General features: G+C 16.6%; 1 protein-coding gene across 1 annotated transcript in view; it reads right to left on the bottom strand.

Moving 5' to 3' along the window:
- The window catches only part of LOC110530851 (very-long-chain enoyl-CoA reductase), a 36,393-nt gene that overhangs the window by 6,021 nt on the left and 16,735 nt on the right, over nucleotides 1-13,637 (bottom strand). The window contains exons 7-8 of the mRNA XM_036986627.1: nucleotides 238-310; nucleotides 97-140 (exon numbers count right to left, since the gene is read on the bottom strand). Of these exons, the coding sequence (XP_036842522.1) occupies nucleotides 97-140; nucleotides 238-310 (117 nt within the window). The remainder of the gene's footprint in view (nucleotides 1-96; nucleotides 141-237; nucleotides 311-13,637) is intronic.

Genomic DNA, 13,637 nt, shown 5'->3' with positions numbered 1-13,637 from the left:
ACCATAAACACCACTAACACAGAGTAGACTTGGAGATTAGGCTACATACAATAAACACCACCAACACAGAGTAGACTTGGAGAATAGGCTACATACCATAAACACCGCCAACGCAGAGTAGACTTGAAGATTCCCATACGCTGTAAGATACATACAGCACCTTAAGCAGCAGAACCATCTATCAACACTGAAAGTTGTCATCCATTCATTCATTTGTTGGTTGAGAGTGGTACTCACATGGTGGAGTGTAGAGGGGGTGGTTGATGTAGTAGGCTAACCAAGCAGAAAATCCCCAGTAGTACAGGCAGTTCTGAGAGTAGAACAGTATAGTATATCATATAAAATATTAGAATAATATAGTATAGTATGTAATAGTATAGTAATAGAATAATAGAATAGTATATAATATAATAGTATATAATAGCATAGAATATAATAGAATAGTATAGAATATAATAGAATAGAATAGTATAGAATAGCATATAATAGAATAGAATAGTATATAATAGAATAGAATAGTATATAATAGAATAGTATGGAATATAATTGTATAGAATATAATAGAATAGAATAGTATAGAATAGCATATAATAGAATAGAATAGTATATAATAGAATAGAATAGTATATAATAGAATAGTATGGAATATAATTGTATAGAATATAATAGTATAGAATATAATAGAATAGAATAGTATAGAATAGCATATAATAGAATAGAATAGAATAGTATAGAATAGCATATAATAGAATAGAATAGTATATAATAGAATAGAATAGTATATAATCGAATAGCATATAATATAATAGAATAGAATAGTATATAATCGAATAGCATATAATATAATAGAATAGAATAGTATATAATCGAATAGCATATAATATAATAGAATAGAATAGTATATAATCGAATAGCATATAATATAATAGAATAGAATAGTATATAATCGAATAGCATATAATATAATAGAATAGAATAGTATAGAATAGCATATAATAGAATAGAATAGTATATAATAGAATAGAATAGTATATAATAGAATAGTATGGAATATAATTGTATAGAATATAATAGTATAGAATAGTATAGAATATAATAGTATATAATCGAATAGCATATAATATAATAGAATAGAATAGTATATAATAGAATAGAATAGTATATAATAGAATAGTATGGAATATAATTGTATAGAATATAATAGTATATAATCGAATAGCATATAATGTAATAGAATATTATAGAATATAATAGTATAGAATAGCATAGAATATAATAGAATAGTATAGAATATAATAGTATAGAATAGCATAGAATATAATAGAATAGTATAGAATATAATAGAATAGTATATAATAGAATAGTATGGAATATAATTGTATAGAATATAATAGTATATAATCGAATAGCATATAATGTAATAGAATATTATAGTATATAATAGTATAGAATAGTATAGAATATAATAGAATAGTATAGAATATAATAGTATATAATAGCATAGAATATAATAGTATATAATCGAATAGCATATAATATAATAGAATAGAATAGTATAGAATAGCATATAATAGAATAGAATAGTATATAATAGAATAGTATGGAATATAATTGTATAGAATATAATAGTATATAATCGAATAGTATAGAATATAATTGTATATAATATAATAGTATATACTAGAATAGTATAGAATAGAATAAAATAGTATGTAATAGAATAGTATATAATAGAATAGTATAAAATAGAATAGTATAGAATATAATAGAATAGAATAGTATATAATAGAATAGTATAGAATATAATAGAATAGAATATAATAGAATAGAATATAATAGAATAGAATAGTATATAATAGAATAGTATAGAATATAATAGAATAGAATATAATAGAATAGAATAGTATATAATAGAATAGTATAGAATATAATAGAATAGAATATAATAGAATAGAATAGTATAGAATATACTAGAATAGTATATACTAGAATAGTATAGAATAGAATAAAATAGTATATAATAGAATAGTATATAATAGAATAGTATATAATAGAATAGTATAGAATAGAATAGTATAAAATAGAATAGTATAGAATATAATAGAATAGAATATAATAGAATAGAATATAATAGAATAGAATAGTATATAATAGAATAGTATAGAATAGAATAGTATAGAATAGAATAAAATAGTATATAATAGAATAGTATATAATAGAATAGTATATAATAGAATAGTATAGAATATAATAGAATAGAATATAATAGAATAGAATAGTATATAATAGAATAGTATATAATAGAATAGAATAGTATATAATAGAATAGTATAGAATATAATAGAATAGAATATAATAGAATAGAATAGTATATAATAGAATAGTATAGAATATAATAGAATAGAATATAATAGAATAGAATAGTATAGAATATACTAGAATAGTATATACTAGAATAGTATATAATAGAATAGAATAGTATATAATAGAATAGTATAGAATATAATAGAATAGAATATAATAGTATATAATAGAATAGTATAGAATATAATAGAATAGAATATAATAGAATAGAATATAATAGAATAGAATAGTATATAATAGAATAGTATAGAATATAATAGAATAGAATATAATAGAATAGAATAGTATATAATAGAATAGTATAGAATATAATAGAATAGAATATAATAGAATAGAATAGTATATAATAGAATAGTATATAATAGAATAGAATAAAATAGTATATAATAGAATAGAATATAATAGAATAGTATATACTAGAATAGTATAGAATAGAATAGTATAGAATATAATAGTATATAATAGAATAGAATAGTATATAATAGAATAGTATATAATAGAATAGTATATAATAGAATAGTATAGAATAGAATAGTATAAAATAGAATAGTATATAATAGAATAGTATATAATAGAATAGTATATAATATAATAGTATAGAATAGAATAGTATAAAATAGAATAGTATAGAATATAATAGAATAGAATATAATAGAATAGAATAGTATATAATAGAATAGTATATAATAGAATAGTATATAATAGAATAGTATAGAATAGAATAGTATAGAATAGAATAGTATATAATAGAATAGTATATAATAGAATAGTATATAATAGAATAGTATAGAATAGAATAGTATAAAATAGAATAGTATAGAATATAATAGAATAGAATATAATAGAATAGAATATAATAGAATAGAATAGTATATAATAGAATAGTATAGAATAGAATAGTATATAATAGAATAAAATAGTATATACTAGAATAGTATAGAATAGAATAGTATATACTAGAATAGTATAGAATAGAATAGTATATAATAGAATAGTATAGAATAGAATAGTATAGAATAGAATAGTATAAAATATAATAGTATAGAATAGAATAGTATAGAATAGAATAGTATAGAATAGAATAGTATAGAATAGAATAGTATATAATAGAATAGTATAGAATAGAATAGTATAGAATAGAATAGTATATAATCGAATAGCATATAATATAATAGAATAGAATAGTATAGAATAGCATATAATAGAATAGAATAGTATATAATAGAATAGAATAGTATATAATAGAATAGTATGGAATATAATTGTATAGAATATAATAGTATATAATCGAATAGCATATAATGTAATAGAATATTATAGAATATAATAGTATAGAATAGCATAGAATATAATAGAATAGTATAGAATATAATAGTATAGAATAGCATAGAATATAATAGTATAGAATAGCATAGAATATAATAGTATAGAATAGTATAGAATATAATAGAATAGTATAGAATATAATAGTATATAATAGCATAGAATATAATAGTATATAATCGAATAGCATATAATATAATAGAATAGAATAGTATAGAATAGCATATAATAGAATAGAATAGTATATAATAGAATAGTATGGAATATAATTGTATAGAATATAATAGTATATAATCGAATAGTATAGAATATAATTGTATATAATATAATAGTATATACTAGAATAGTATAGAATAGAATAAAATAGTATGTAATAGAATAGTATATAATAGAATAGTATAAAATAGAATAGTATAGAATATAATAGAATAGAATAGTATATAATAGAATAGTATAGAATATAATAGAATAGAATATAATAGAATAGAATATAATAGAATAGAATAGTATATAATAGAATAGTATAGAATATAATAGAATAGAATATAATAGAATAGAATAGTATATAATAGAATAGTATAGAATATAATAGAATAGAATATAATAGAATAGAATAGTATAGAATATACTAGAATAGTATATACTAGAATAGTATAGAATAGAATAAAATAGTATATAATAGAATAGTATATAATAGAATAGTATATAATAGAATAGTATAGAATAGAATAGTATAAAATAGAATAGTATAGAATATAATAGAATAGAATATAATAGAATAGAATATAATAGAATAGAATAGTATATAATAGAATAGTATAGAATATAATAGAATAGAATATAATAGAATAGAATAGTATATAATAGAATAGTATAGAATATAATAGAATAGAATATAATAGAATAGAATAGTATAGAATATACTAGAATAGTATATACTAGAATAGTATAGAATAGAATAAAATAGTATATAATAGAATAGTATATAATAGAATAGTATATAATAGAATAGTATAGAATAGAATAGTATAAAATAGAATAGTATAGAATATAATAGAATAGAATATAATAGAATAGAATATAATAGAATAGAATAGTATATAATAGAATAGTATAGAATAGAATAGTATAGAATAGAATAAAATAGTATATAATAGAATAGTATATAATAGAATAGTATATAATAGAATAGTATAGAATATAATAGAATAGAATATAATAGAATAGAATAGTATATAATAGAATAGTATATAATAGAATAGAATAGTATATAATAGAATAGTATAGAATATAATAGAATAGAATATAATAGAATAGAATAGTATATAATAGAATAGTATAGAATATAATAGAATAGAATATAATAGAATAGAATAGTATAGAATATACTAGAATAGTATATACTAGAATAGTATATAATAGAATAGAATAGTATATAATAGAATAGTATAGAATATAATAGAATAGAATATAATAGTATATAATAGAATAGTATAGAATATAATAGAATAGAATATAATAGAATAGAATATAATAGAATAGAATAGTATATAATAGAATAGTATAGAATATAATAGAATAGAATATAATAGAATAGAATAGTATATAATAGAATAGTATAGAATATAATAGAATAGAATATAATAGAATAGAATAGTATATAATAGAATAGTATATAATAGAATAGAATAAAATAGTATATAATAGAATAGAATATAATAGAATAGTATATACTAGAATAGTATAGAATAGAATAGTATAGAATATAATAGTATATAATAGAATAGTATATAATAGAATAGTATATAATATAATAGTATAGAATAGAATAGTATAGAATAGAATAGTATAGAATATAATAGTATATAATAGAATAGTATATAATATAATAGTATAGAATAGAATAGTATAAAATAGAATAGTATAGAATATAATAGAATAGAATATAATAGAATAGAATAGTATAGAATATAATAGTATATAATAGAATAGTATATAATATAATAGTATAGAATAGAATAGTATAAAATAGAATAGTATAGAATATAATAGAATAGAATATAATAGAATAGAATAGTATATAATAGAATAGTATATAATAGAATAGTATATAATAGAATAGTATAGAATAGAATAGTATAGAATAGAATAGTATATAATAGAATAGTATATAATAGAATAGTATATAATAGAATAGTATAGAATAGAATAGTATAAAATAGAATAGTATAGAATATAATAGAATAGAATATAATAGAATAGAATATAATAGAATAGAATAGTATATAATAGAATAGTATAGAATAGAATAGTATATAATAGAATAAAATAGTATATACTAGAATAGTATAGAATAGAATAGTATATACTAGAATAGTATAGAATAGAATAGTATATAATAGAATAGTATAGAATAGAATAGTATAGAATAGAATAGTATAAAATATAATAGTATAGAATAGAATAGTATAGAATAGAATAGTATAGAATAGAATAGTATAGAATAGAATAGTATATAATAGAATAGTATAGAATAGAATAGTATAGAATAGAATAGTATATACTAGAATAGTATAGAATAGAATAGTATAGAATAGAATAGTATATAATAGAATAGTATAGAATAGAATAGTATATACTAGAATAGTATAGAATAGAATAGTATATAATAGAATAGTATAGAATAGAATAGTATAGAATAGAATAGTATAAAATAGAATAGTATAGAATAGAATAGTATATAATAGAATAGTATAGAATAGAATAGTATATAATAGAATAGTATAGAATAGAATAGTATATACTAGAATAGTATAGAATAGAATAGTATAGAATAGAATAGTATATAATAGAATAGTATAGAATAGAATAGTATATACTAGAATAGTATAGAATAGAATAGTATAGAATAGAATAGTATATAATAGAATAGTATAGAATAGAATAGTATATACTAGAATAGTATAGAATAGAATAGTATATAATAGAATAGTATAGAATAGAATAGTATAAAATAGAATAGTATAGAATAGAATAGTATAAAATAGAATAGTATAGAATATAATAGAATAGAATAGTATATAATAGAATAGTATAGAATATACTAAAATAGTATATACTAGAATAGTATAGAATAGAATAGTATATAATAGAATAGTATAGAATAGAATAGTATAGAATAGAATAGTATAGAATAGAATAGTATAAAATAGAATAGTATAGAATAGAATAGTATAGAATAGTATATAATAAAATAGTATATAATAGAATAGTATATAATCGAATAGTATAGAATAGAATAGAATAGAATAGAATAGAATAGTATATAATAGAATAGTATAGAATAGTATATAATAAAATAGTATATAATAGAATAGTATATAATATAATAGTGTAAAATAGAATAGTATAGAATAGTATATAATAAAATAGTATATAATAGAATAGTATATAATAGAATAGTATAGAATATAATAGTATAGAATATAATAGTATAGAATAGAATAGTATAGAATAGAATAGTATAGAATAGAATAGTATAGAATAGAATAGTATAGAATAGAATAGTATATAATAGAATAGTATAGAATATAATAGTATAGAATATAATAGTATAGAATAGAATAGTATAGAATAGAATAGTATAGAATAGAATAGTATAGAATAGAATAGTATAGAATAGAATAGTATATAATAGAATAGTATAGAATAGAATAGTATAGAATATAATAGTATAGAATAGAATAGTATATAATAGAATAGTATATAATAGAATAGTATAGAATAGAATAGTATAGAATATAATAGTATAGAATAGAATAGTATATAATAGAATAGTATAGAATATAATAGTATAGAATAGAATAGTATAGAATAGAATAGTATAGAATAGAATAGTATATAATAGAATAGTATAGAATAGAATAGTATAGAATATAATAGTATAGAATAGAATAGTATAGAATAGAATAGTATATAATAGAATAGTATAGAATATAATAGTATAGAATAGAATAGAATAGAATAGAATAGAATAGTATAGAATAGAATAGTATAGAATAGAATAGAATAGAATAGTATATAATAGAATAGTATAGAATAGTATATAATAAAATAGTATATAATAGAATAGTATATAATAGAATAGTATAGAATAGAATAGTATAAAATAGAATAGTATAGAATATAATAGAATAGAATATAATAGAATAGAATAGTATATAATAGAATAGTATAGAATAGAATAGTATAGAATAGAATAGTATATAATAGAATAGTATAGAATAGAATAGTATAGAATAGAATAGTATAGAATATAATAGTATAGAATAGAATAGTATAGAATAGAATAGTATATAATAGAATAGTATAGAATATAATAGTATAGAATAGAATAGAATAGAATAGAATAGAATAGTATAGAATAGAATAGTATAGAATAGAATAGAATAGAATAGTATATAATAGAATAGTATAGAATAGTATATAATAAAATAGTATATAATAGAATAGTATATAATAGAATAGTATAGAATAGAATAGTATAAAATAGAATAGTATAGAATATAATAGAATAGAATATAATAGAATAGAATATAATAGAATAGAATAGTATATAATAGAATAGTATAGAATATAATAGAATAGAATATAATAGAATAGAATAGTATATAATAGAATAGTATAGAATATAATAGAATAGAATATAATAGAATAGAATAGTATAGAATATACTAGAATAGTATATACTAGAATAGTATAGAATAGAATAAAATAGTATATAATAGAATAGTATATAATAGAATAGTATATAATAGAATAGTATAGAATAGAATAGTATAAAATAGAATAGTATAGAATATAATAGAATAGAATATAATAGAATAGAATATAATAGAATAGAATAGTATATAATAGAATAGTATAGAATAGAATAGTATAGAATAGAATAAAATAGTATATAATAGAATAGTATATAATAGAATAGTATATAATAGAATAGTATAGAATATAATAGAATAGAATATAATAGAATAGAATAGTATATAATAGAATAGTATATAATAGAATAGAATAGTATAGAATATAATAGAATAGAATATAATAGAATAGAATAGTATATAATAGAATAGTATAGAATATAATAGAATAGAATATAATAGAATAGAATAGTATAGAATATACTAGAATAGTATATACTAGAATAGTATATAATAGAATAGAATAGTATATAATAGAATAGTATAGAATATAATAGAATAGAATATAATAGTATATAATAGAATAGTATAGAATATAATAGAATAGAATATAATAGAATAGAATATAATAGAATAGAATAGTATATAATAGAATAGTATAGAATATAATAGAATAGAATATAATAGAATAGAATAGTATATAATAGAATAGTATAGAATATAATAGAATAGAATATAATAGAATAGAATAGTATATAATAGAATAGTATATAATAGAATAGAATAAAATAGTATATAATAGAATAGAATATAATAGAATAGTATATACTAGAATAGTATAGAATAGAATAGTATAGAATATAATAGTATATAATAGAATAGAATAGTATATAATAGAATAGTATATAATAGAATAGTATATAATAGAATAGTATAGAATAGAATAGTATAAAATAGAATAGTATATAATAGAATAGTATATAATAGAATAGTATATAATATAATAGTATAGAATAGAATAGTATAAAATAGAATAGTATAGAATATAATAGAATAGAATATAATAGAATAGAATAGTATATAATAGAATAGTATATAATAGAATAGTATATAATAGAATAGTATAGAATAGAATAGTATAGAATAGAATAGTATATAATAGAATAGTATATAATAGAATAGTATATAATAGAATAGTATAGAATAGAATAGTATAAAATAGAATAGTATAGAATATAATAGAATAGAATATAATAGAATAGAATATAATAGAATAGAATAGTATATAATAGAATAGTATAGAATAGAATAGTATATAATAGAATAAAATAGTATATACTAGAATAGTATAGAATAGAATAGTATATACTAGAATAGTATAGAATAGAATAGTATATAATAGAATAGTATAGAATAGAATAGTATAGAATAGAATAGTATAAAATATAATAGTATAGAATAGAATAGTATAGAATAGAATAGTATAGAATAGAATAGTATAGAATAGAATAGTATATAATAGAATAGTATAGAATAGAATAGTATAGAATAGAATAGTATATAATCGAATAGCATATAATATAATAGAATAGAATAGTATAGAATAGCATATAATAGAATAGAATAGTATATAATAGAATAGAATAGTATATAATAGAATAGTATGGAATATAATTGTATAGAATATAATAGTATATAATCGAATAGCATATAATGTAATAGAATATTATAGAATATAATAGTATAGAATAGCATAGAATATAATAGAATAGTATAGAATATAATAGTATAGAATAGCATAGAATATAATAGTATAGAATAGTATAGAATATAATAGAATAGTATAGAATATAATAGTATATAATAGCATAGAATATAATAGTATATAATCGAATAGCATATAATATAATAGAATAGAATAGTATAGAATAGCATATAATAGAATAGAATAGTATATAATAGAATAGTATGGAATATAATTGTATAGAATATAATAGTATATAATCGAATAGTATAGAATATAATTGTATATAATATAATAGTATATACTAGAATAGTATAGAATAGAATAAAATAGTATGTAATAGAATAGTATATAATAGAATAGTATAAAATAGAATAGTATAGAATATAATAGAATAGAATAGTATATAATAGAATAGTATAGAATATAATAGAATAGAATATAATAGAATAGAATATAATAGAATAGAATAGTATATAATAGAATAGTATAGAATATAATAGAATAGAATATAATAGAATAGAATAGTATATAATAGAATAGTATAGAATATAATAGAATAGAATATAATAGAATAGAATAGTATAGAATATACTAGAATAGTATATACTAGAATAGTATAGAATAGAATAAAATAGTATATAATAGAATAGTATATAATAGAATAGTATATAATAGAATAGTATAGAATAGAATAGTATAAAATAGAATAGTATAGAATATAATAGAATAGAATATAATAGAATAGAATATAATAGAATAGAATAGTATATAATAGAATAGTATAGAATATAATAGAATAGAATATAATAGAATAGAATAGTATATAATAGAATAGTATAGAATATAATAGAATAGAATATAATAGAATAGAATAGTATAGAATATACTAGAATAGTATATACTAGAATAGTATAGAATAGAATAAAATAGTATATAATAGAATAGTATATAATAGAATAGTATATAATAGAATAGTATAGAATAGAATAGTATAAAATAGAATAGTATAGAATATAATAGAATAGAATATAATAGAATAGAATATAATAGAATAGAATAGTATATAATAGAATAGTATAGAATAGAATAGTATAGAATAGAATAAAATAGTATATAATAGAATAGTATATAATAGAATAGTATATAATAGAATAGTATAGAATATAATAGAATAGAATATAATAGAATAGAATAGTATATAATAGAATAGTATATAATAGAATAGAATAGTATATAATAGAATAGTATAGAATATAATAGAATAGAATATAATAGAATAGAATAGTATATAATAGAATAGTATAGAATATAATAGAATAGAATATAATAGAATAGAATAGTATAGAATATACTAGAATAGTATATACTAGAATAGTATATAATAGAATAGAATAGTATATAATAGAATAGTATAGAATATAATAGAATAGAATATAATAGTATATAATAGAATAGTATAGAATATAATAGAATAGAATATAATAGAATAGAATATAATAGAATAGAATAGTATATAATAGAATAGTATAGAATATAATAGAATAGAATATAATAGAATAGAATAGTATATAATAGAATAGTATAGAATATAATAGAATAGAATATAATAGAATAGAATAGTATATAATAGAATAGTATATAATAGAATAGAATAAAATAGTATATAATAGAATAGAATATAATAGAATAGTATATACTAGAATAGTATAGAATAGAATAGTATAGAATATAATAGTATATAATAGAATAGTATATAATAGAATAGTATATAATATAATAGTATAGAATAGAATAGTATAAAATAGAATAGTATAGAATAGAATAGTATAGAATAGAATAGTATATAATAGAATAGTATAGAATAGAATAGTATAAAATAGAATAGTATAGAATATAATAGAATAGAATATAATAGAATAGAATATAATAGAATAGAATAGTATATAATAGAATAGTATAGAATAGAATAGTATATAATAGAATAAAATAGTATATACTAGAATAGTATAGAATAGAATAGTATATACTAGAATAGTATAGAATAGAATAGTATATAATAGAATAGTATAGAATAGAATAGTATAGAATAGAATAGTATAAAATATAATAGTATAGAATAGAATAGTATAGAATAGAATAGTATAGAATAGAATAGTATAGAATAGAATAGTATATAATAGAATAGTATAGAATAGAATAGTATAGAATAGAATAGTATATACTAGAATAGTATAGAATAGAATAGTATAGAATAGAATAGTATATAATAGAATAGTATAGAATAGAATAGTATATACTAGAATAGTATAGAATAGAATAGTATATAATAGAATAGTATAGAATAGAATAGTATAGAATAGAATAGTATAAAATAGAATAGTATAGAATAGAATAGTATAAAATAGAATAGTATAGAATAGAATAGTATATAATAGAATAGTATAGAATAGAATAGTATATAATAGAATAGTATAGAATAGAATAGTATATACTAGAATAGTATAGAATAGAATAGTATAGAATAGAATAGTATATAATAGAATAGTATAGAATAGAATAGTATATACTAGAATAGTATAGAATAGAATAGTATAGAATAGAATAGTATATAATAGAATAGTATAGAATAGAATAGTATATACTAGAATAGTATAGAATAGAATAGTATATAATAGAATAGTATAGAATAGAATAGTATAGAATAGAATAGTATAAAATAGAATAGTATAGAATAGAATAGTATAAAATAGAATAGTATAGAATATAATAGAATAGAATAGTATATAATAGAATAGTATAGAATATACTAAAATAGTATATACTAGAATAGTATAGAATAGAATAGTATATAATAGAATAGTATAGAATAGAATAGTATAGAATAGAATAGTATAGAATAGAATAGTATAAAATAGAATAGTATAGAATAGAATAGTATAGAATAGTATATAATAAAATAGTATATAATAGAATAGTATATAATCGAATAGTATAGAATAGAATAGAATAGAATAGAATAGAATAGTATATAATAGAATAGTATAGAATAGTATATAATAAAATAGTATATAATAGAATAGTATATAATATAATAGTGTAAAATAGAATAGTATAGAATAGTATATAATAAAATAGTATATAATAGAATAGTATATAATAGAATAGTATAGAATATAATAGTATAGAATAGAATAGTATAGAATAGAATAGTATAGAATAGAATAGTATAGAATAGAATAGTATAGAATAGAATAGTATATAATAGAATAGTATAGAATAGAATAGTATAGAATAGAATAGTATAGAATATAATAGAATAGAATAGAATAGTATAAAATAGAATAGTATAGAATATAATAGTATAGAATATAATAGTATAGAATAGAATAGTATAGAATAGAATAGTATAGAATAGAATAGTATAGAATAGAATAGTATATAATAGAATAGTATAGAATAGAATAGTATAGAATAGAATAGTATAGAATATAATAGTATAGAAT

The sequence above is a fragment of the Oncorhynchus mykiss genome, chromosome 8, assembly GCF_013265735.2.
Source record: "Oncorhynchus mykiss isolate Arlee chromosome 8, USDA_OmykA_1.1, whole genome shotgun sequence".
Taxonomy (NCBI): Eukaryota; Metazoa; Chordata; class Actinopteri; order Salmoniformes; family Salmonidae; genus Oncorhynchus; species Oncorhynchus mykiss.
The sequence above is the reverse complement of the archived record's forward strand: the minus strand, read 5'-3'. Positions and strand labels throughout refer to the sequence as shown.